General features: G+C 39.9%; 1 protein-coding gene across 3 annotated transcripts in view; it reads right to left on the minus strand.

The window, feature by feature from the left end:
• The window catches only part of LOC131526318 (retinoic acid receptor beta-like), a 115770-nt gene that overhangs the window by 55222 nt on the left and 33215 nt on the right, over positions 1-27333 (minus strand). For all 3 annotated transcript variants that reach the window (XM_058754560.1, XM_058754562.1, XM_058754561.1), the window contains exon 2: positions 666-814. In XM_058754560.1, the coding sequence (XP_058610543.1) occupies positions 666-814 (149 nt within the window). The remainder of the gene's footprint in view (positions 1-665; positions 815-27333) is intronic.

Below are 27333 nucleotides of genomic sequence, written 5' to 3' on the forward strand. Positions count from 1 at the left end.
TTTGGTACAATGCACTTATTGTGTACATACATGTTTTTACATTGTACTTATATTTTTAAAAATACCTATACGTAGTTACATCTGTAATTAATTTCAGGATAACATTTATAATTACACTGTTGACCCATCCCTTACACCTTAACCCACTCTTAAACCTACCCATATCACCAAAACTGTCCCTAACCTACCTGTATCCCACCTCAAAGCAGCAAAAGTGTTTTACAATACAATGTGACCACAATAAGGTACATTGCACTTATTTTTTCATATAAGTACATAGCAGTTAAGGCCACCTAATATAAAGTGTGACCGCCTCTATTTTAAGCTGCTGTGTGAGAAGGGAAATATTGAGATTCACACCTGTCAATCCCAATCACTGACTCTGAATGTGTGAATATGAATATGAATGCATTGAGATATCTGCAAGAACCCGTGAAACCCGAATTAATCCTCCAGACCGGCAGATGACATTAAAGAAGATCATTTAGCTTAGGCTGAAATTCTACAGCACTAACTGTAAATAATTCAACACAAATGGGTTTGAACCTTGTTTTGTTTAGAAGGCAGACCTGGGGACAGGGGACTAGAAGGGACAGGGGAGAAAACCTGAATATTTATTGAATGGCTTTCATTTGGTGGGATGAAGGGATGAATAGCATGTTTACCTTGCAGCCTTCACAGGCACTGACACCATAGTGGTACCCCGAGGACTTGTCCTGGCAGACGAAGCAGGGTTTGTAGACACGAGGAGGGGGTAGAGGTGATGGAGGACTGGGGACCAATTCCTCTGAACTGGTGCTCTGAGTCTCAATGGCTGTTGGGGCAGAAAGAGACGACAAACATAACCGATGATTATTGAGATGAAAGCTCCATTCTGAGGAAAACACTGACTTCAGATGAACTTAAGACTTGTGAAAAGTTGTCTTGAGACTTGATTTAGCTGTTAAAAGCAATGAATACATTACAATGAAAACAGCAGGAATACAACAAGAAAAGTGCTCAACCTCTACGTAACCCATACCTGTTTGTCTTTTGGAAGTACAGTATAGCAAGTATGTAAATGCTAAATTTATTGTAGGCATACAGTTGACTAGGATCTGAAAAGAAGAAAAAACAAAAAGCCCGAAGACCTGGTTTAAACTCTGCCTTGAAAGACTTTAGTCTAATAAACAGCTCTAGTCCAAGTGAAAACCCAGTGAGCAACATCAACCTACCTGCTTTCTAAGGCAGCATGCTAACTTAAAGGGGTGGTTTACTGTTTTTTTTCTAGGCTTGATTGTGTTTATGGGGTGCAGTCTAACATGTGTTCATGCTTCGTTTTTTAAAAAACGCATTATTTTTCATATAATTTACCTTTATTCCACATCTTCTCTGACAAACGCCTCGATTATTTCCTGGTTTTATGAAGCCCCTCCCTCAGAAATACGTGATGGGCTCTGATTGGTTAGCTGGCTCAGTGTGTCGTGATTCACTAAACCGCCGAGCGTGCGTCTAAATGTCCCGCCCCTCAGCTCAGCGGCATGTGCTCCGGTTGTATTGTAAACAATGGCTTCGTCTATATTGCTTATCAATTTGAGCCCGATTGAGACGCAGAGGATATTAGTGAAGAGGATCGCGCAGAACCTGTGCAAGCACGGCTCTTAATGGTATGTTTGTTTGTTTGTTGTCTCATACTTTTAGATACGCTGTTATTATGCTACTGCTTCTGTTAGCTTTTAATATACGGTTTTATTCTGATTAAAGCTTTAATACAGTACCGCAACCGCACACCATGTATAACGCTTCTCATTGCTATGTGAAAATGTATAATTGGAACAGTTTGTTGGAGCTGATCTGACGATCTGAATGAGAGAGAGAGATGCAGAGAGAGAGAGAGAGATGCAGAGCAGGGCGACGCAAGGAATTGAGAACCGCTGTTTTAGAACATTGATTTTGAAACTTGTGAATCCATTAGAATCGTTAGAAGACAGAATCGCGATTCATATATGAATAGATTTTTACGTGCAACCCTAGTTTTCTCTTCCTCTTCTCTAAAGCAGCGCAGCATGGCCTCGCCCCCTTCCTTACATGTTCCCGAGGGCGGGGTTTATCTGGGTCCGTGATGTAACAGACCCGGGAAGTAGTTCGTTGTAGTCCCTTACCAGCCGTTTTTGTAGGCATTAAACTTCCAGAATTTTAAAAGACGATATCTCTGTTTAAATTGAACTTTCAGCGCTGCAACTTTGCAGATATTGTTTATGCTCAAACAGCAACATTACACACTAACTAACGTTAAAAAAGTGAAATTGCAATAAACCACCCCTTTAAATAATTATGCTGACAATTAAGTGACTGACTTGGAATGATCTCCACAGACACTCAATCTTGCCTTCAACATAAAGGATACATACAATGCAGCCTGAGAATTTGGCCAAAATGAAGCATTTTAGAATGACATGAATTCATTTCCAAAAGATAGACAGGCTTTCAATTTTAAACTGGCTGCATAATGATCTAAAATTCATGCATTTGGGTCTTGTCTTTCTGTTTGGCTTTTGTCTTTCCGTTTTTGCCAGGTCTTGTCTACATTTCATCAGATGGTTAACAGGGCTCTCAAGTCTCACGCATTCAGTGTGAGACTCACGCATTTCAACCAGTTCACACGCTCTCACGCCACACCTTGTATTTCTCACGCTGAGAAGGGATAACTTGTCCCGCTACAATTAATAGATGAGGGAATACGGAGGTAAGTTTTCTGCCGAGTTCATAGCTCTCTCGACTCTTGAGTTATACAGAGTTAAATGCCACCTACCAGCCAATCAGAAATTAGGATGTTGTTGTTTCCGTTTAAATTACGCGATTCTGCCGCAAGCGGGTTCGTTACTAAGCAACATGGATGCGTGCGCACATGGAGTGTAAGTTGGAAGAAAAAGATCCGATGAATGCTGTAGGTAACCCCTTCATTGATTTTTCTTTTTCAATTTTAAGATTCCTCTACGAAATCACCTGCCTGTGAAAAGATAGTGAGAGCTGATGTTGGGGAATATAGCCAATTTCATGCTAAAGTATTATTGATGCAGACAAAAAAATTTAAACCCTCTCCGACTGCTTTGCAACCAGAAGCTTTAACTTAGCTTTGGCTTACTGAAAGGAAAGTACTAGAGATGTTATAACAGTTGGTGAATCTGATAAAAGACAGACATATTTAAAAAAAGGATCAAAAATACAAAGAAATTTGGCCCCAACATGCCAACTGAACAGCAGTGCTCAATGTACATACTGTACACACACAGTAGGATTACAGAACTGGTCCTGAACATGTATGTCAAGCTCTCTGTGTGTGTGTGAGAGAGAGAGAGAGAGAGAGTGAGAGAACACATTTCAGCTTATGAATTTTTTTTTTCTTTTGTGTTTGTTGCACATCTTGATGCCTTGGTGACAGGGGTAGGGGGCTCCCATATAAAGCACTGAGGCTTCCCCAAATTCAAATTCAGATGCAGTGTGTTTTCCATGGTGGGTTTGAACAAAACCAAAACTAGAAACAGTTTGGCTCTGGATGGAACGCTATTATCATGACAGTGCTTTATGTGGGAGTCCTCTACCCCTGTCATCAGGCATCAAAATGTGCAACAAACATTTACAACAGAAAAAAAGAAACATAAGCTGAAATGTGTTCTCTCTCTGTCTCTCTCTCTCTCACACACACACACAGTTTGACATACATGCTCAGGGTAAGTACTGTAATGTATATGTGTACAGTATGTACATTGAGTACTGCTGTTCAGTTGGCTCGTTTGAGGCAAAATGTATTTTTATTTTTGATACATTTGTATTTTTAAATACATAAATCTTTTTATTTTATTAAAATTAATTTGTCTTTCATCAGATTTACCAAATGTTCTATTTGTGCTGGTCAATTATGAACAATAGGTAAAATTGAACTGCTAGCAAAAACTTGGGTGCTGCAAATATTTGAGTTTCTCCTCCCCTTTGACTTGCCCCTCCCATAACTTGCGAGCGCTGAGTTAATCACAAAATTAGATCATGCTGGCTTAACTGAATTGAGTTGGCTTACTGAATGTGCACTAGTAATGTACGTCAAGTTTTACAAGTATATTTTAAAAAAACTACTTTTAGATAATATAATATTAATAAAGTAAAAGGCCACTGAAGTGCACTTAAGAGTACATTTTCAAGACTGTTTCTGAACACACTTAAGTATTCTTTAAAAAATGCAATTACCTGAACTACCTGATTGTAATTTTGACTGTAGTGTTATATTAGTATGTTGATATTACATTTAAAGTCTTTTTACATGTAATCAACTGCAACTTAATCATTACAAATGTGTAATAACAAACATACATAGTTAAACATGCAGTTTTCAACAGAAATGACATGGAAGTACATTTTAGTTTAAAATTAATGTTTACCAAATGTTTGACAATGCAATAAATTAAGTATATTTATTTAAATGTTTATTAAAATATTTTACAGCAATTCATACCAACTTATTTGTTATTGTTGCTACAGCACATGCAAAAAGTATTCAGACCCCTTCAGTTTTGTTCAGATTGTATTTTGTAATCTTATATTTTGACTCAACTAAGATGTACTTAAGTGGGTCAAAAAACTCACTCTAAAATTCAGCTAAAGTCATATATTTTAATTCAATTTGCATTTAAGTGCCTGAAAACATTACATTCAGTTTGCACTTAAGTATGTACTTTAGTATTTCTGTAATAAAATACTAGTTTACGTATGCTAAAGTGTACTTCTTTTTCACGAGGGTAGACTCATAGTCTTCAAGTATCTTGAGTCAACCACACACCAGCAGTCCATGTAGTCAGTATCAATGGATCAGCCGGCAGCGTCAGTAGTCATGTACTGTGCTTCACTACATGCAGATTTGCTGATCAGATTACAGCACTTCACCACAGTCAAATCAATTAACTTTGTTATCTCATTCACTTGCTTCTATCCATCAGAAATTATATTTCCCCCTGCATGTTTCTAACCCAAATCATCCCAATTCAAAATCCCTTAACAAATAAATTCCTTATGACAGAAATCTGTGATTTTTGGCTGAAAGTATGGCGGAGTGGTACATAGCAGAAAATGATATACAGCTAAAAAATGTATCTCAATATTTTTCAGCCTTTTGACAATATCTGATAGATATCTTAATATTCATGTATTTGCTCAGAAATGGGTTTTCAGTCATAGATACTACAGTATGACAATAGCCTGAGCTAAATTTCAAAAGTCTTGCATTTATTTATCCTGCATTAAATTTTTTGAGCATTATTAATATAGCTCAAAATATTACAGCATAAGTTTGCAACATTAAGCTTAACAAAAAAGAAGGGGTTAGAATATGTTTTGAGTGAACAAATAAGCTAAGTATTGCTACTAAAACATTTTAATAAACATATAACAAATAGTCCTCGCCCCCCACAATGATTCAAAATGATTTATACATTTATAAGCAACAAAATCATTGCAAATTCACTGTAAATATTTAATATATTGGCCAGCCGTAGCTGACAGATATGTTTCTGAATTATTAAAGTTGGTTTATAGGAAAAGATAGACTGGTTTTGACCTGTCGTAACTTCATGGAATCATAGCTCACGGTTGATAGCCACAAATCAAACAGCAGGCTTCTAAACAGCGCTCTGTCTTTATGATCCAAAGCAACAAGACTTGCTCGAATTGATTTTTTAACGCACTTCTGAGCACATCAGTTTAGTAAACAACATTACTGAGGACAAACGACTGTCTTGTTTGAGAGAGTAACAGGATAAAGAGACTACGCTTATTGTCAGTGGATGAGATTGATTCCTCAAGCAAAGAACGCTGTGTTGTGTAGTTGTGTTTGTGAGTGCAGAATAACAAGGGCACGCTATTGAAGCTAAATTAGCCTCAGGCTTAAGATGGTTAATTTTCTGAGAGACCTTGACCAGGTATGTGTTTGCATTTGATTCAGCAGTTTAGGGGTATGAAGCTCTTTTATTTTAAAATGCCCTTTATACTTGACAACCTGCAAAACAAAGAGATCGGTTTTCTTCTTTGGGAAAACAGATGCCTTTGGAGATAATAAAAAGTCTTTTATAAGTCTTTGTTTGAATGTCTTTTTACAGGTTTCAAACTCAAATAAAACTTTCTAAAGTTTAGGGATGTCAGCTGTTGACAGGAGTGGTCTGGACCCTTCAAATAATCTCCAAAAACACAGCAGATACTTTTAGTTTGTCCAGGACTATTGTGTAGACCAGTAGACCAAACCCATAGCCCATACTGTTGTGTTTATTTAGTATAATTCTTTATAAACTATATATATATATATATATATATATATTATGTTTATGATGTAAGTTTCCCCACTCAATGAGCAATAGCTGTACTGAAGTCAGATAACTTCTTACTTTTTCTTTAGAAGTATTTGCTGTATTTTTTAGCTATTTTAAGCACAAACAAACATAAACAGCTATAAATTGCATAAAATAACTAAAAAATAGTTCATATTACTTAATTTCATAGGTAATTGGTTGTAGATTGACAAATGTTAGGTAGAATTGACCAAATTTCTCTTAGTATGTCATAAACTGTTAAATCTAGGTAGTCTTTACTCAGCACATGGGATGAAATCTACCCCATCAAATTCAGTGAATTTATGTGATTGCTTTCTAATTCCAAGACTTTCTATGCATGTAGCTGAATATTCAGAATACATAAGAGGAAGGTGATGAATCTCCATTCTAGGCTAGTTCTCTATCTATCATGACACACCAAGTTTGAAAGTGCAGAAGATTTTCTAGGGACAATTACTTTTACATGACTTCAGAAGGTTTGTTCATACAAAGTACTGTCATGAAAGATGCCTCTAGATGGTGCAGTTCTAACTCATAATCATATTATTATTCATGTCACAGCTGATTGGTTTCTTTTGGTATCAGCAGCTAATGAGCTCGCTGCTCAACATTCAAATACTTGGCTGGTGCCTGCTGTAGCAGTTGCAACGCACTTCAGAAACCCTCCACCTTCCTCAGCTCCACCTGTATAGATCTGCTAGGGGGTGATTTTATGTATGTTATATATGGGGGTTATTTCATATATGTTATATGTGCAGCAGCAGTATTTCTTACATGCTCACAGCAGCATGTTGAGGAAGTACTGGCAGTAGCAAGTCTCAGTACTTGCTCTGCAGCAGCAGCAGCAACGGTGCAGCAGATCTATTCCTCCAAAACCAAACACATTAAAGTCCTCATGAAATCAAAATGTACACATTCCTAGTCTTGAGGCGAACAATTAATGCAAGTTAATCCACTTAAAAAAAAAAAAAAGTTTGTCTTGGTAATCTTTATTCAAAATCTGAACATTTACTTCCGCTCTGGAATGGCATTCCATCTCTCTGATGGTTTGATGGCTTGGGCAAAATATCCTTAACCACGCACCTCCAACCATTGGTTTGTTACGAGCGAGAGATGGAGAGAGGAGTGATAAAATAAAACCTGCCCTCTACTCAATATACGTCACAATACTGAAATAAAGTCTGCAGCAACTTCAGTTTCACGTGGACTTTAACATCGCCATGTATATTAACATGCTAAACTCTCCGAGAGTTGACATGACAGAGATATAGTCATATGAACTTCTTTTATGATGATATTTTAATTTATTTACTAATTGGTCATTTTTTAAGGTTAACAACTCTGTTTGTATGCCTGTATATATGCTCATAGAAGAATTTTTTTTAATAAAAATAAAATTATAGTAGAGGACTTTTGATACAAGAATTCCATTATTTTCCATTATTACATCAAACTCCAGCAACACAATTCCAGACTTTTCACAAGTCCAGATGAACAGGATAGATAAATCCGGCTACAGTCTCTGTTTAAGCACACATTGATTGTGTGCAGCTGAAGTCTCTCTCTGAGTGCTTGATCTGGTCGTTTGGACAGACGAACGACTCTTATGGATCTCACATCTCACTCGTGCACCTCCCCAGTGTGAGGGAAGCCTGATTAAATTAATGAGGGCAGCTTGACATTTGTTTTCATTTGAGTCAAGACTATTAGTGCCGCGGCTTGTGGTAGAAAACAATGGTTTCCATCTGGAGAAGAGAGTCACTGGTAGTATCAATGTCAGTGCTCGCAATATTTGCTAATCTGCTTTAATCATTGAAGACCACCTCAACCATTGATGTGTCATCTACTATTAATAAGCAGCAAATTAGGAATTTATTAAGGGAAAAGCGTAGTTAATAGTGAATAAATGTTCCCTATTCTAAAGTGTCATTGCATCATTGCATGTCACACTGCACGACATAGATCTAATAAAGTTGGCTACGACATGTGTGTAGACCAGTGGTTTTCAAACCCTGGGTTGCGACCCGAGACTTAAAAAATGGGTCGCCAGGATGATTTAAAGAAAACGTATTTAACCAAGTTCAAGACTCAGTAAAGAAGCAACTAAATAACATAAACAACAAAACGAAAGTAACCGGCAGCCGCCTCAGGTCAGAATCAAATGTGTATTTGTGTTTGTGCTCTGTTTTTGCAGCGTTGTACATTGTAGCAAATCAGAGACATATCTGTTGTTCCCCTATCAAAAGCTACTCTCGATGCTGCGCTGAAAGCGCTATGGGAACATTCTTTGTTCGACCGGTTGTTGAAGCACGTGTGCCAAACACGCCAAACTTGGCTTAAATAACCTCGGTTAGGTGACGTCACTCGATTACGAACACCTGGAGGTTATAAATAGATGTGACGCGGAAACATCCTCAGGTCTTTTGTCTTCAAGGACCGCATTGTTGTGTGCGTGTGTGTGTGAGAAAAAAGCACGATAAAAAGAGAAAAAAAAAGGCAAAGCAGGAAGCGAGTAGTTATAGATATAGATATTTATTTATATATATAAAGATAGCTGCTCACTATGGCAGATCAGCAGAGGAGATGTTTACCTCCTTGTCAGAGGCAGCTCTCTGACGATGATCTCCATGCTTTCTGCTTTGAGTGTTTGGGGGAAGAGCACGCGATCCTCGGGCTCGAGGGCGAGTGCGAGCACTGCGATCTCCTCTCGTTCAAAGTGCTTCGCGCGCGGCTCGCCTTCTTTAAAAGCTCGTGGGGATCGCGTGCCGATCTGACCGAGGCGCGTGAGACGGACTTGCCCCTTTCTCTCGCGCTCTCGCCAGATCATGAAGCTCGCGTCCGTTTCTCAAGCGCCGCCGGCGCTTCTTCTGAACGGGCCGAGGAGACTTCATCTCTTGCTTCTGGGGAGGTGGAGAGTGCCACCTCAGAGCACTCCTCTCGTGATGAGAAAGCATATGAGGAGTTACTCGAGGTGGTTACTCGGGCAGTCGATTGGTTACACCTAGACTGGCCGCAGGAGCAAGAGTTCCCCAAGCGCCAGTTAGACGACAGATATCTGTCGGGTGGTCGGGGAGGGGCCTCAGCGACGGTCTCTCCCTTTCGGTGACCTCCATGACGAGTTAACTCGTTCATGGAACAAGCCATATTTGTCCCGTGTTTTTGTGCCTTCGACGCCGATCTACTCAACTATCGTTGATGGAAAGGCACGGGCTATATGATGATGCCCCAGATTGAAGAGACGCCGCGGGCTATCTCTCTCCTGGGACATCATCATCACTGAAAAGCAACTCTCCCACCAAGCCATGCAGAGTAACATCTTCATTGGTGGGGAAAGCCTTTCAGGCAGCGGGTCAGGCTGGTACTGCTTTGCACACTATGGCAGTTTTGCAGGCATACCAGGCTGACCTGCTGAAAGACTTGAGCACTGGCGGGTCAACTGACGAGAAGGCGTTTTTAGAACTTCGCCGGGCCACAGATTTGTCTCTTCGTGCGACCAAGCAGACGGCCCGTGCTATCGGCCGTTCTATGGCTGCAATGGTTTCCACGGAGAGACATCTGTGGCTCAACCTCACGGGCATCAAGGACAAAGACCGTGCTTTCCTCCTTGATGCCCCCATCTTGCCTTCCGGCCTATTTGGCGACGCCGTCAACACCGTCGTCACTAGGTTTCGGGAGGCGAAGCGCTATGAGGAAGCGTTTGTGAGGTTTCTTCCCTGCCGTGCTCAAGAGTCGGGACCGTCGACCACCCGGTCCCGACCAGGTCCGGTTCCTTTGAGGCGTGAAGCGCAGAAAGAGAGTGTGGCGAGCCGAGCACCCCCTCGTAGAGACTGGGGTGCAGCTCGCCGCGCATCACAGCCCGCCCCAGGGAGACCGGACCTGCGGAGCATCATCTCCGCCAAAAAGAAGTCCTGAGGCTGGTGCGCCCAGGACCGTGGGGGTGTGTCCCCCCAGGGAGGGGCGCGTACAGTTCCAACAGAGAGTAGAGGCTCCTTCCTGGCACCCTCAGGGGGCCGCTGTCCAATCTCCGCCGCCACTGGCGTTTCGGGGACCAGCGGTCTCCAGCGAAATGTTAGGTGTTCGGTTTCCTCCTGCCACATTTCAGGATGCCAGACATCTAACATCCCCCCATCAAAGCGAAGTGTCAAAACTAGTGCCCCTTTCAGAGAAGCTGGCAGCGTGGAAGCTACTGCCAAATATCTCTCCGTGGGTAGAAAGGACTGTAGAGAGGCTACAGGGTTCAGTTTACGTATCGGCCTCCACGTTTCAACGGCGTGGTCTCCACTTCCGTGAAACCGAACGAGCGCTTTGTTGACACAGGAGTTGCAAACTCTGCTGGACAAAGGGGCCATAGAACGTGTTCCCCTGCCAGACAGACAGTCAGGCTATTACAGCGGTATTTTCTTGTTCCCAAGAAAGATGGGGGTTGCGTCCGATTTTAGATCTTCGCGGGTTGAACCGCTACCTCAGAACATACAAGTTCAAAATGCTGACAATCAAGATGATTGTTTCTTACATCAATCAGAGGATTGGTTTGTGACTATCGATCTAAAGGACGCTTATTTTCATATAGAAATATTGCCACAACACAGGAAGTTCCTGAGGTTCGCTGGGGCGAAGCCTACCAGTATCGGGTTCTTCCGTTCGGCCTAGCCTTGTCACCCGCACTTACACCAAATGCATGGATGCAGCTCTGGCTCCTCTCGACTCCAGGGCATCCGCATTTTAAACTACATAGACGACTGGCTGATTCTGGCTCAGTCTCAGGAGCTAGCGCTCGACATCGGGATGTCGTCCTAGCTCATCTCGAATCTCTGGGGTTGAGACTCAACGCCAAGAAAAGCGTTCTCTCCTGCTCAGAGGACAACGTATTTGGGGTCGTATGGGATTCGATCACGATGCGGGCACATCTGTCTCCTGCACGCGTCGAATCCATTCTAAACGCCCTAAAGAACATCAAGCTAGGCCAGAAGATTACTGTTCATTACCTTCAGAGGGTTCTAGGTCTCATGGCAGCTGCATCACGGTGATACCCTTGGGTCTCCTGCACATGAGATCGTTTCAGTTGTGGCTCAGAGCCAGGATTTCATCAAGGGCCAATCCCCAGAGGCAAATAAGGGTTACGCGCCAGGGCTTGCCCTTTCTATGTGGTTCAGACCCGGTTTCTGACTTTGGGTCCCACTCTAGGTCCGTGCTGTCGCCGCAAGATGCTAACGACAGACGCATCCCTCACGGGCTGGGGAGCGGTCTTAGATGGCCGTCCAGCCCAAGGGATCTGGAGAGGTCATCTTCTCGAATGGCACATCAATTGCCTCGAAATGAAGGCTGTATTTCTGGCCCTGAAATACTTCCTCCAGCAGTTAAGAGGCTACCATGTCCTAGTGCGGGTGGACAACACGGCGGTAGTCTCTTACATAAATCGTCAGGGTGGACTGCGGTCGCGCCGCTTGAACGAGCTAGCGCACCAAGTTCTGCTTTGGGCACAGGAAAAGTTCCTGTCCCTCAGGGCGATTTACATCCCGGACATATGAATGTGGGAGCAGACTTGCTGTCCAGACAAGCTGTGATACACGGGGAATGGAAACTCCACCCCGAAGTAGTCAGTCAAATCTGGGAAAGGTTTTACGAAGCAGAGGTGGACCTCTTTGCTTCACAGGAGACAGCACAATGTCCCCTCTACTTCTCTCTGACTCATCCAGCTCCCCTGGGTCTGGACGCGATGGCCCATGTGTGGCCCAGACTGCGTCTTTACGCATTTCCCACGGTCGCTCTGCTCCCAGGAGTCCTGGCCAAGGTCCGTCAAGAGGGGTCTCGCCTACTGATAGCGCCCGTTGGCCGACCAGAATATGGTTCTCAGATCTAATATCTCTCCTCGACGGCTCGCCGTTGGCGATTCCGGTGAGGAGGGACCTTCTCTCTCAGGCACAGGGGACAATATTTCATCCCCGGCCCGAGCTCTGGAACCTTCATGTCTGGCCCCTGAGGGGGACCAACTGAGACATGCTGGCCTTCCAGCCGATGTAATAGAGACTATTCTGAGCGCTAGGGCTCCCTCCACTAGAAGAACTTATGCCAGTAAATGGCGCGTTTTCGAAAGTTGGTGTACGACACACCATGCAGACCCAGCTCACTGCCAGATTGTTTCAGTACTGGAGTTTCTGCAAGAGAAACTGTCCTCAGGAACATGTCCTAATACTCTCAGAACTTACGTGGCCGCCATCTCGGCTTGCCATGCTCTGATTGATGGGGTTTCGTGGGAAACACCCTCTAGTTGCCCGCTTCATTCGAGGAGCTAAGCGGTTGAGGCCGCCCACTAGAGCGACAGTTCCTTCATGGGACCTAGCTATAGTGCTTGAGGGCTTAGTGGACACCCCTTTCGAACCACTAGAGTCAGCGCCTGTCAGGCTTCTGACCCTAAAGATGGTTTTTCTAACAGCTATTACTTCTCTGAAGAGAATTGGGGATTTGCAGGCTCTGTCAGTCTCGTCATCCTGCCTAGATTTTGCCCCTGGGCTGGTCAAAGCTATTTTGCATCCTCACCCTAGTTATCTTCCGAAGGTTCCATTCTCGACCATAAATCCGGTCGTTCTCGAGGCCTTCTGCCCTCCGCCGTTCACGACACCGGAGCAGGAGAAACTTCACTTACTTTGTCCAGTACGTGCTCTCCAGATTTACGTCCACCGCACTAGCCAGTGGCGTAAGTCGGAGCAGCCAGTATGTTTTGGAGGCCGCAACCGGGGGGCGGCTGCCACTCGACAGACTATGTCACATTGGGTGAGGGATGCTATTGCCCTAGCCTATGAGGCGCGTGGTCAAGCTTCGCCTCTAGGTGTAAGGGCCCATTCAACCAGGGGGATTGCATCTTCCATGGCTTTGGCAAGAGGTGTCCCCTTGCAGCAAGTTTGTGATGCGGCAGGTTGGTCCTCTCCGCACACATTTGTTAGATTCTATAGTTTGGATGTTCATGTTACTCCGGCTCGCATGTCCTTGAGTCGACATCCCAGAGTCATGTCTGAGACCTCTTTCATGTTTGTGCGCACACTACACAACATTGGGGGTCCAGACACTTCCAGTGCGGCGGCGTTGGTATTCTCGTTCCCATAGCGCTTTCAGCGCAGCATCGAGTAGCTTTTGATAGGGGAACGTCCCGGGTTACTTGACTGTAACCCTGTTCCCCGAAAAAGCGGGAACGAGATGCTGCGCCTCAATGCCGCACTGTAAGCGTGACTGGACGTCCTTTCAGACAAAATTTTGACCTGAGGATGTTTCCGCGTCACATCTATTTATAACCTCCAGGTGTTCGTAATCGAGTGACGTCACCTAACCGAGGTTATTTAAGCCAAGTTTGGCGTGTTTGGCACACGTGCTTCAACAACCGGTCGAACAAAGAATGTTCCCATAGCGCTTTCAGCGCAGCATCTCGTTCCCGCTTTTTCGGGGAACAGGGTTACAGTCAAGTAACCCGGGACGATTTCTATAACGCAATGGCCAATCAGAGGAGTTTTAGTGAGTCAGAATCCACTCACCGTATAATGAATTTGTAAATTTGTATAATGAACAAAGTGTAGGTGATGTAGATAAGAGATTAATTGTGCTGTGTTGACGGATTGATTATAGCGGAATTAGAGATCACGATAAACTGAAATGAGTGACAGCTTTTTAAGGAAGCGCACTATGCACGCTTTCTTTGCTGTATATAGCCTATTCTCCATTCAGAATTTGAATAAAAGTTTTGTTTTGCATGCTGCTAAGAGGACCAATGTGTCGTACTTGCAACAAATGTTCGAAAGTGACATCCGCATATTCTCTCGAAACTGCAATGACATTTTGATAATCATAACTATGGACTGGACAACATATGATATGTCAGAATAGATGTGCATGAAGGCAAGCACCCTCACTAATTTCAGAGGCACCGACAGCGATTTGATTTTGGAACAGAGCATCCTTCCGGAGCTCTACGGTGGGACTCGAGACCGGTTTGTAGTGCAGTTGTCTTTCCTTCCTTCCTTCTTTCTTTCTTTCTATATATGTATATATTGTCGCTGTCGGGCGGAAACCTCCTATGTCCAAATTTTGTCAATTTCATATTTTTTCACAAATCGATGCTATTGGTCAGTCTCCACGTAGGTCTGTTATTTTTACAAATTATTAACCAATCTAAAGTGTTGAAAATAGCTTGAGAGCAAATCTCTCAACTCCATTGGACACTTCAACTGTCTGAGAAGTCTCGTAACTCCACCTCTTCTTCACTCCGTGGTTTTTATTTATGGGAGAAAAAAGGGCCGTCTACTGGCGCCAAGTAAGCCTAACTCTGTCTGTTTTTTAGACAATAACGAGTGAAAATAGTTAGGTTAGATACATTTGAGTAGGCCTGTTTTGTTAAAAATCGATAGCTGTAATGCTTCGGTGCAGAAGGAAGCCCGTGAGCCACGAAGGTAAATTTGCGAGCAGATTAGGCTAATTTCCGCCTAAGGCTAAGATTACTTTCCGCCTATTAGACAGCCTCAGTTTATCGTTTTATTTTGGTATTGCATCACTCATAGCTCTAACGTTTAAAACAGAATTTAGGAAGATGTATGTAACCACAATCATTAGCTTTGATTAGCTCTTAAAGCCTTGTCTCTTGTCAAAAGGCTCAAAGCGACCGCAGACTTTGATGAACACTGCTGGCAGCAGCGACGTCTGTGTCCGTACCATTCTTATCAATGACAGCGTAAGCTCATATCTCCCTGCTCCCAAGTCATAAATCTTGTATCTCCGATTAAACATGATTTTGGGGAAATGTTGTGTTAATGTTGATACACAACAGTATATGATAGCAATATAAGGTATAATACAAACTTTAACGATACAATGTTTAATTTTTTACTAAAAAAATATGTTTTTTTTAATTTCCTGAAAAATAATGATTTTGGAGATGCGAGGATTCCGCCCCACAGCGACAATATATATATATATATATATATATATATATACAGTATTGGTTGGTCAGTAAACGTGGATCGTAGCAGCAGACGCACTGTGCGATGATCATGCCGTATCGTAGGTTATCTGTGGTTGTCTTTAAACCTCTCTCACTGTACGACACAGGAACACCGATTAGGAGTCACGATCACAGAAACTGCCACGATTGTTTCATGAAGCCAATCTTTCGTCTGGGACAGCCGAAAACCGTGCAATGTGTTTCGGGCTTTATGTGCACACACAGAAAGGCCTATAGACTCCACACAGAAAGGCCTCAGCCAAGACTCAAACTAAGGACCTTCCTGCTGTGAGACGACTAGACATGTGCTGGTATTCGGTAATGCGATATATCATGATAATGAATGCACAAAATTGTTATCGTGTGCACTTCAAAATACAGAGAATAATTATTTATTACAAATTATTCAGAATTTTGAATGCTTTTTAAGAATGCTTTTCCAATCAACTGGTCACAATGCACAACACCGCTGTAAGCTGCGTCAAAGGCATGTGCACACTCTGATGTAAACAAGCACAGATGAGAAGTGCATGGTGGAGCACTTGAGAGATGCCGAAAGCACACTCACTCTCTGACAGCAGATGGCGCTAAACAGCAGAAATGCAGCCGTTACCCTGGAAACCCCATAAACAAAGCTGTTTCTGTTTCTGAAAGGCATTTAAATGATTTAAATAGCCATTCAGATTTCTGTATTCATCACAGTGCCAAATACTTAAATATTTAGACATAATAAGATATTTATTTTCAAACTTTTCAGGGCTTTCAGGGCTTCATTAGTTAACATAAATTGCCAATGAAAAATTATTCTAAACATTCATTAATCTTAGGTAATTCCAATATTCAATAACACTTGTTAAAATCAAAAGTTGCAATTGTGTTATTTAATGAGCTAACATGAACTAAGAGTTTTTTAAAGCTGCAGTCTGTAACTTTTTTTTGTTAAAAATGATCCAAAATCAATATTTGAGCAAGTACATAACCAGCCAGTGTTCAAAACTATCACCTTACTTTAGCCCGATTCACAACGGTTAGCTTATAATAATGTTTTCTAATTTGAGTGGTACGGGTATGTTTTCGCGAGAAATTCGAGCATGGCACTGCGTCATTACGTCACGTCTGTAAACATAAAGAAGTTGTCCCGGCTACTAGGCTATAGCACGTGTGGATCCTGCAGGTAGCGCATCGTTTATAGCCTTTTCTCACAGCAGCTGGAATAATTAAATCTCTCATTTTGATGGTGGATTGTAATCCAGAAAGGATTATTTGTTTATGAAACACATGTGAATGAAATTAAATTATATTCCAGTTTTAAATGTGCTTCTGATTACAGATAGCCTGAATTTACACAAGATTTGTATTTTAAAGAAAACCAGTTCGAAGTGAGCATAGTTTACTTTTTGGGTTAAAATAATTTCTTAATATGAAAGTCGAATGATATAACAATTAGATTAAACTGTACAGAAATTGAATTCTACACGCTAATACACACAATAGTGACGCAATGCTGATGTTGTTAATCTGAGAATAAAGTATAACAATAATAATAATTTGCATGGTTTGATGTGACATGAGCTAACCGATCTTTAGATTAAATCACCATTGGTAGCGCGATTTATGGTAATGCTTTTTTCCTCAGTTGGTCAGAACAAACGTGGCAGACTTGTTTCTTACTTGTTCAGATGACAATATACGGTGAAAATTCTTATTTGGGTCATATATTCCAAGACGTAGGCTAGAATCTGTGATTGTGAAGTACAGTAAACATCCACACCGGTGCGGTGACTGACAGCTACATATACTCCTCAAAACATTACATTCATCTGCGCTGGAGCTGTGCCAGAGTACAACCCATGCAAGCAAGATAATTCCGCAAGTAACTGCAATTCCAGGTTTTCAAACATAGATGGCGACAAAGAGGCAAAACTTACGGACTGCAGCTTTAACAAAGACTAATAACTTCTGTAGCAAATGTAGGTATTGCTCATTGTTAATGTTAATGCATTAACTAAGGTTAACTAATGAGATCTTATTGTAAAGTGATACCTATTGGTCTTTATAATTCTTTTGCACTTTAATCTGTGTAAAATGGTTAACTTTATAATTTTTTTGTGTATTGCTTTATTGTATTTAAATGTTCAGTTATTTTTGTTATAAGAAAAAAGTAATTAACCCTGTTATACTCTATTATGACAACACTTTTTTGCAACTAAATTTCAATATCGTGATAATACCGTATACCGTGATAAAAGCATTAGCAATTAATCACAACATGAAAATTTGATACCAGCATATCCCTAGAGACAACACTTATGGCAGCACATTTATAACAAAATCATAATTGTAACACTGTAGGCAAAAACACCATTTTTCCATTATAACACTGGGTTATTACACCAGAGAGAAGAAGAAAGATGACATCCGCAGAATATAAATAATCATTCTTACATTTCACTCATTACTGTTTATTTGAAATGCAATGCAGAGACGAGAGGTTCAGGCCACCTGCGGACACATGAGGCACATAAAGGCTTTTCCATTTACTCTTTCTGGTGGCAGGCTGCATTCACCACATGAGGTGCATAGGAACCTCTCTCCATTTTCTGGGCGATTAAATCTCATCGAAGTGGCTAGGCGACTTCCCGCATGCTAACATGCACAGAGCAGCCAGTAGATGAGTAAAGGACAATGACAGACAGGCCAGAAAGAGGGCAGCAGAAACGGTGAGCTGTGCTGTTAGAGAAAGTCTCATGGCTTGTCTCACTGAACTCTTACCCTCTGGCTGAACCCACCGCAGGGTCAAACAGGAAACTCTCACACCCATTCCAGACTATTCACTCAATGGGGGGAAAACAAACTGAAAACAGCACTGCTGATGCACACAGTCAACCCAGAGACAGGTTTGACTGGTCGACCGCCACGAAAAGAGAAAGAGAGAGAATGGGAATGAGAACATCAGTTCTGAAGGAATGTGCACAGGATCCTACCAATCCTGAAGGATCCAAATGGGAATTACGACATAAAACAAAACAAAAACTTTGAAAAAAAAATTCAGTTCAACCCTGAAAGGATTTCTGGTACAATTCCCAGTAGGATAAAATGATTCTGCAGGACATCGAAAGGAATTAAAAAACTTAAAACTACCATAGTTAAAGCAAGTTATGTTAATGCTATCGGCTACATTTAGTTTTACGGTGTCCATGTTACACATTACATGTACTTACGATCATAATAACAATTAAGTATGCATAATTACATGCAAGTAACCCTAAAGCCCTCATCCTGACCCTAACCTAACCATATAGTAAGTACATGTAGTTAATTAATATTACTCAGTACTTAAAGCTGCAGTCCTTAACTTTTTTGTGTTCAAAATTTATATAATAAGTGAGTACACCATGAATCCATTTTCCAAACCGTGTTTTTGGCTTGTCCTGAATCACTACGGTACACCTATAGTAAGTGTTCGTATTCGGACTATTTAGACTGGTTCGGGTAGGTACCGCTGCGGAGGAGGCCAGTACCTGCGTGATTCGTCATAGACATGAACAGAGAGAAGTAGCTCTGGCTACAACGTTCTTCCGCAACACACACGCAGTTCTGTTTATTAACTGCTAGAGCACCAAAAGTTACAGACTGCAGCTTTAAATGTATAATTACACTGTAACAAGTACACATTAAAATAAAGTACAACCATGCCATGTATTATATTTATATTTTATCTTTTAATACTATTTACTATCTTTTTAAAAATAGTATTATGGTACTATTTCTAATCTATTACTATTGTACTAGTATACTACTACTAGTATTGTACTAGTAAAATAAGATTTATTAACTACCAATAAGTGTGTCCAGATTAATAAGTGTTAATTTTATTCTTATACTTTTATTAAGTAATTTATTATTTTCAATTTGCATGTATCAAGAAATTAGGGGGTAAAATGCGACTAAAAGTAACATAGTAACATGTATTAAAAAAACAAAAAAAACAATTACAGTTTGCCAGTAAACTTTCATTCCACATTAATCTGGTAACAATGCATTAAAAATAGGAGATGAACAATTAGCACCAAAAGTGTAAATAAGTCTAGGAACAATCACAGTGTTTGTTAGTACATCTTTGTGTGTCTTCTGAAATGTGCCTCTGTAATTATGCCTCTTTTGTTCTGTATGCCAAACAAACAAAAGCAAATGCTTCCTTAGTGGTAACTCACCAGAGAACATGAGCTACTTAACAAAACTGAATGCAAAAAACAAAACAAAAAAACACACAGTATAACCACATGTAAAAAAAGAAACAGGGGGAGAGAGAGAGAGAGAGAGAGAGAGATAGAGACGATGAGAGGAGCGACAGGCATTTCCTGTTCGTCCCTGAGAGAATGTTCCTAAAGTCTGAACTCTTTATACAATTATGTGATCATAGCTTGAACAACGCAGCTATTCTCCCAAATATATTTAGTAGTGTTTGTTCAATATTTGAACTAATTGAAAATAAAGTACAGTTTGTGTTATCAGGTGTCTAGTGAGGGTGTGCTGTGACTTCTCTAAGTGATTAGACCTTTTATCTGGCAAACAATAAGACCACAGATTGAACTGAAGGAAGGTCTAAGCTATATCTAGAGACCAGAATATCATAGAGACTTTATGGTGGACTCTGATGTCCTGGGCCATCAGTAACGCTCTTGAATCTGCCCACAACAAGCATTTTGTTTATCATGGGCAAACAAAAAATCTAGTTTTTGATGACAGTCCTGTATATATTTAAACTCTACTTTAGAACGTTTAACCACATACATACAAACACATGCACTAGAAATATTTAACCCTGGGTCATTCTAAACCCTGGGTAAACGTAATCCTGGGTTATCTTGCTTCACATCTCAGACTGCTGTTTACCCAGGGTTAACAATTAATCCTGGTATTCATAAGCTGGTGTTTCACACTGTACATTCCTAAACCCTGGGTTAATGATCTTATTTGCATGTTTGTCAGTGTCATTGATTGGACAAATGCAGCATGCAACCTTTTTGTGGCTCTAGCACTGTGCATCCTCGTATAATATAGGCTATTGCTGACTGTAATAAATGGACTTTTCAGTGGACTACAAAGGTAAGAATGAAACAGGCTCTTCTTCACTCCTGACATGATTTCCTTCACCATTTAACGTTTCCACTGAAACAACATGCAGTGTTTCCATGATTGTCCACAGCATGGTGTGACACAAGCACACAAAGATGGATCTTGCTAAAACAAAAAGAAAGATGGAAAAAAATGATGAATGATGCAAACAGAGAGATGTGGAAGGTTTCAATTTAATCCTTTAAAAGCTGTTTGAAACAATGTGCAGCTAGGCTGCATAGAGCAGAGAAAGATGATATTGGCTTACTATAATTAAGATACAACAAAATGGTTTCACCTTGCAGGATTATTCTGCATATAGGTAGTTGACATTTTCATAACTCTGGTATATGAATATTTGTATAAAAAAAATACAGGTGCTGGTCATATAATTAGAATATCATCAAAAAGTTGATTTATTTCACTAATTCCATTCAAAAAGTGAAACTTGTATATTATATTCATTCATTACACACAGACTGATATATTTTAAATGTTTATTTCTTTTAATTTTGATGATTAGAGCTTACAGCTCATGAAAGTCAAAAATCAGTATCTCAAAATATTAGAATATTACTTAAGACCGATACAAAGAAAGGATTTTTAGAAATCTTGGGCAACTGAAAAGTATGAAAATGAAAAGTATGAGCATGTACAGCACTCAATACTTAGTTGGGGCTCCTTTTGCCTGAATTACTGCAGCAATGCGGCGTGGCATGGAGTCGATCAGTCTGTGGCACTGCTCAGGTGTTATGAGAGCCCAGGTTGCTCTGATAGTGGCCTTCAGCTCATCTGCATTGTTGGGTCTGGTGTCTCTCATCTTCCTCTTGACAATACCTCATAGATTCTTTATGGGGTTCAGGTCAGGTGAGTTTGCTGGCCAATCAAGCACAGTAACACTATGGTCATTGAACCAGCTTTTGGTACCTTTGGCAGTGTGGGCAGGTGCCAAGTCCTGCTGGAAAATGAAATCAGCATCTCCATAAAGCTTGTCAACAGAAGAAAGCATGAAGTGCTCTAAAATTTCCTGGTAGATGGCTGCGTTGACTGTGGACTTCAGAAAACACAGTGGACCAACACCAGCAGATGACATGGCAGCCCAAATCATCACTGACTGTGGAAACTTAACACTGGACTTCAAGCAACATGGATTCTGTGCCTCTCCACTCTTCCTCCAGACTCTGGGACCTTGATTTCCAAATGAAATGTAAAATTTACTTTCATCTGAAAACAGGACTTTGGAGCACTGAGCAACAGTCCAGTTTTTTTTCTCCACAGCCCAGGTAAGACACTTCTGACGTTGTCTCTGGTTCAGAAGTGGCTTGGTAGCCCTTTTCCTGAAGACGTCTGAGCGTGGTGACTCATGATGCACTGACTCCAGCTTCAGTTCTCTCCTTGTGAAGCTCTCCCAAGTGTTTGAATCGGCTTTGCTTGACTGTATTCTCAAGCTTGCGGTCATCCCTGTTGCTTGTGCACCTTTTCCTACCCAAATTCTTCCTTCCAGTCAACTTTGCATTTAATATGCTTTGATACAGCACTCTGTAAACAGCCACTCCTTTCAGTAATGACCTTCTGTGACTTACCCTCTTTGTGGAGGGTGTCAATGTTCGTCTTCTGGATCATTGCCAAGTCAGCAGTCTTCCCCATGATTGTGGTTTCAAAGAACAAGAGATACCCAGAATTTATACTGTAGGGATGGTCATTTATTCAAACTCAAATGTAAATATTCTAATATTTTGAGATACTGATTTTTGACTTTCATGAGCTGTAAGCTCTAATCATCAAAATTAAAAGAAATAAACATTTGAAATATATCAGTCTGTGTGTAATGAATGAATATAATATACAAGTTTCACTTTTTGAATGGAATTAGTAAAATAAATCAACTTTTTGATGATATTCTAATTATATGACCAGCACCTGTATATATATTTACACCACAGGGTGAACTGCCTAAAAGCCAACATGTGATGTGAACGTGTCAAAAATATATATACATATATAGATATATATACAGTCAAACCAAAAAATTATTAAGACACCAGATCAAATGTTTTATATTTTTTACTAGTGGGTGCAGGACACTACAGTATAGTTCATTTACGTAAGAGAGGACAGCAAAAAAAAAAAGAAGAAAAAAAGAAAAAAAAAGGAAGTGAACTGTAACATATCATACCCAAACATTCTTCATACAGTGGACTTCCAGTAAAAATGATAAAAATTTGGGACCAAAAATTATTCAGACACTTTGATCTGACCATGTTTTGCTAAAGTGTTTTTTTCTTTAACTGAACAAAATTAAGCATCGCTTGGTAACTGGTTGACCTAAATTGGTATTATCTAATTTTGTACTTAAATTTAACAGCTGAATATTTTTTGGTTGATTGTAATCCATAACATACCTTTCTATCAAAGTTATCTGACATTATCAAGATGAATTTGTTCTGACAGTTTAAATCTGTTCCTGTCATATTTTATTACCATTATTTTCTACACTATAGTGAATAAAATGTGATCATGTGAGAAATGTTGAAGGAATAAATTTTGGTTTGACTGATGATACATATACATATACACACACACACACACACACACACACACATACACTGCAAGTGCTGTTTGCACACATATTCTCTTAAAGTTAGACTCTTTGATGTACTGAGTCATGTCTGTAGCATAAATGGTGAGTTATATACCTAAGTTTTAATAGTTTAAAGGGGTTTGTTCAAATCACTAACCCTCAGTATGAGCGATTGTAACAGCAAGGCCCTCCCATCATCTATTGCATTACATGCAGCTTCATCCCATTTCAAAGTTGTTTTAGAGCTTTTTTATTCCAGCCGTACGGGCGTCACATCACAGACGCACAAAATTAGCTTGCCGTGCACACTGTGCCAATGGCCTTTCAAGTCTGCCTGTGAAGCGCTAAAGAGAGAGAAAGACAGAGAGCGAGCGAGCAGTGGTCGTAATTAGCACATATCACACTAGTGTAATAGAGGGAGGTGTATAAATATCTTGCTCTAATCTCTCCAAATGCCTCTTATGATGTTTTCACATGCTGAGGCTAAAGGGTTCAAACATAGCTAGCAGCTCTGATGACAGACTAGTGTTCTGGGAATACTGTCGTTTGGAGCCCAGCGCAAATGTGTTGTGTTGAACTGCTTAAATTATATTGGATAGGTTTCCCAAATCTGGTTGACTTGAACACAGAGAAGGATTTGGACTAGGTTATGACAAATAAACTGACAGAAGTCCACATCTCAAAACTCACTATCGGAAAGATCCCAGGACTGTCCCACACAGCATTTTTTAATTTTTAATTTTGTCATTTGCTATTAATTCATTTATTTTGTCATTTGCTATGTTATTACACAATACAGTAAAAACTGGTTGACAAGTGGTGATTATAGTGAGTAGCATGATATTTGCCAATTTTGAAAATATCCACGAACATTGTTAGCAAATAAATAGATAAAAAAAAATAGCCGCTTTTCCACCGAAATTGCCTGGAACAATTTGTCTCAGGAACTTTTTTCCCCCAGACCTGATGCTGTCTGCGTTTCCATCGCGGCCTAAAGTACCGAGAAGATTAGGCAAATAGTCTGGTGACATAAGTCTGCATTACAATGTAACAAAATATTATATCAAACAGTATTGCCTCTTTTCATTTTCATTTTAACATATTAATAGAATAATAGAATAAAGACCAAAGATTACCTGTTAGATTTACCCAAAACGAATTATATCTTATGTTTAACCACTACAGAGACATGAAGGACTAGCCGAGGTTATGCTCCTCTCGTCGGGAAACATGAGCACTGAGCGCCCGGTGATCGCCTGGAGCTCATGTCTCTCTTTATAAATAAACCACAGATTTGAGTTTTAAACAACTACATTCTCGCCTGAAATACTTTTAAAACTACATTTCATGACACAATAACAGTAATATTTTTAAAAATTATGCGAATAAATGGTGGATGAAATGCAATGCTGCATGAACTCAACCAATCAGCATCAGCACCCAAGTCCCGCTGCCGAACGTTCCAGACCTTTGATAAAGTACTACCTCGCGATCAGGGACTTTCTGAGGGGCAAATTTTTACCCAGAACTTTATTTAGATCCTGGTTCCTGCGGTGGAAACACACCGAGTACCGACCCAAAGTCCCTTGTTCCTGCAGTGGAAACGGGGCTAATTTTGTTGCTTTGGAGAAACATAATTTTTTGCTTTATTACAATAGTACTGCATATAGGAAGATGTATTTGTTTTATTAGTTATTTAGTTTTTTGTCTTGTTGCACATGTACAGGTTGTGACAAAACACATGCTGCTATCACAACAATATGCACATAATGGACAAAATTCCACAGAATTGCCCAGTAATTCTCAGAGGGTGAAAAAAAATGCAACACATTCTTTATTAAATGAAAAATGTGGAAAAACATACTGTTCACAAGAAACAAGATGCAGTTACAGACACTGCATGCTAAATATATTGTAACATCAAATCGCAATTACAAAATATTGTTGTAATATTGAATCTGCAAATCCCCTAGAGAATAATGCACAAATGGATCATGGAATTGTTTTAAAATATTTATATATGTCATGTATATTAAAAATGTTTTCAATTTCTATACATATCAATTGTACATTATCAACCACTGAAAAATCCATATTAGTCGACCACTGCTAGTAAAAGCTATGACATGAAACCACTATTATCTAGTTAATGTATATATCACTACTCAGCACTTATAGAGACCAACTAAGAACCCTGGTTTACATGACAAGAGCTATGTCTTCCACTGTCAGGATGCCACTTTATGAATGAATTAAACATTTTTTATTTTTTATTTGAATATTAATATTGATGTTATTACTGTACGTGCAGTGACACACTAATAAAATTAAAATTCAGTCAAAATGAATTTGCTTCCATACTTTGAACTGTCGATAACTTTAGGTTTTTTTAATCAGTATTATTTCTCAAAGATTTTTTCATAATTTTCGGCACTGAGCATCATGTAGATAGAGAACACTATTATATTCTATTTCTCATATCTGCTACATATGATCAGAGAGGGCAGCTGTATTTAGCAAACTCACATTTACCATGTCCGTAATTAATACGGTAAAGGTTTCCATTATTCAAAACTAATTGAAATAACTTAGCTGACCCTGTTGACATAAAATGGAATTTAAAATATGAAATATTACCATGAAAATATAAAATTGCAAAAAGGGGGGCTCATCCTCATTATCTTTGCACCAATGCATTCTCGTTCTCAATTCATTGCACCACAGATGAACACAAGCTGTTTTATCAGAGCAATTTACCAATACACACTAATGATGATCATTTTCTAATTCACTGAGATGCAAATAAACACATTTGGGTTGTGTGATTACTAAAGAATCTGTCGGACTATAGAAAATAATTTAATTACTCGTAGCTGCAGAACCAAATACATAAGACATAATGATGTGTGAAAATGCTGCCAGTTTCCATCGCATGATACCAATTTTGTTTTATTTAACTGCAGCTGCATTTTAACCTTAGTCAAGATCAAGCAGGTCTAGGGAAAGTTCAATACAGAGCTCAAGAAGACTATATAACGCGAATCATCCAGTAAATCAAATGTTATTCAGTCACATTGAGTGAATGGATTGCGGTAATCGCCTCAGTACAGCGTGAACACAGGCATCTCAGAGAGCTTGAGTGGGCTGTTGACACCGTCAGACGGCTGCCGTCCGATAAGGGCCACTTTGCTTTGATTTGTGTCCACTGAGCAAATATAGCCGGGGAAATGACAGTGAGTGTGCACTCAGTGCTATCTTCATGAGGGTCATTAGGACGTAAAAATAAATAATGTTTTTGACGGTAAAGGACCAAACAGACATTTGGATGACTTGCGCGGAGGATGTGCTTTCACAATAAATGAGCTCAGATTTAAAAAAAAACAAAAAAAATGTCATGAAGTTAGTTGTGTTTAAAAAGTCGGTTTTCTTTTCTGTGTATATCTGTGTGCAGGTTGGGGCCGGTGGGTGTCAAAGTCATGTATGTTTACAGAGCACATTCCTAAAGCTGCTGCACCGACCATAAATCACAGAAGGGAAACAAGTTCCACACTGTGCAGATATGTAGTGTACGGCTGCATCTAAAAATCTGTGGACTGTGTTTTTGGACATCATAGACATCTTCCAGGCATATATACATTTTGCTACACACCATAAAGCAATTTGGACTTGTTACAGAAGCTTTATGACAAGTAGACATTGAATTTAATAACATTCTGCTATAAATAATACTTCATTAGCCCTTTACTGATCAGACATTGGCTGATCACTAAAATGTTTGGTAACACTAAACAGTGTCCATGCTAAAAACATTATGGTAACACTTTATTTTAAGGTGTCCTTGTTACACATGCTACATGCATGTAATTATGAATAATTTATTGTTTTTATAATAGTAAATACAAGTAACCTGAAGCTAAACCCTAATCCTAAACCTAACCTTATAGTAGGTACATGTAGTTAATTAACATTACTCAGTTCTTAAATGTATAATTACACCGTAACAAGGACACCTTAAAATAAAGTGTAGCCATAATTACTATAGTAAAAACAATAACATGCAATTACAAGCAGTCACAACTCCGCCTACAGTAATGTAAAGGATGACCTCAAAAAGTACTGTAACAGTGTAACTGCAATACCATGGCACTTTTAAAAAATACAGTGCTTTTGAATGACGACCATATTAATATACCATGGTATATGTACCTCAAATAATTTTGCTACTTTTTACGTTTTGCTGTTTTCAGTAATAGTGTCATTTATCATTGTATCACAATTTGTATAATTGAAACATAATTTGT

This window comes from Onychostoma macrolepis, chromosome 19 (genome assembly GCF_012432095.1).
Source record: "Onychostoma macrolepis isolate SWU-2019 chromosome 19, ASM1243209v1, whole genome shotgun sequence".
NCBI classification, from domain to species: domain Eukaryota; kingdom Metazoa; phylum Chordata; class Actinopteri; order Cypriniformes; family Cyprinidae; genus Onychostoma; species Onychostoma macrolepis.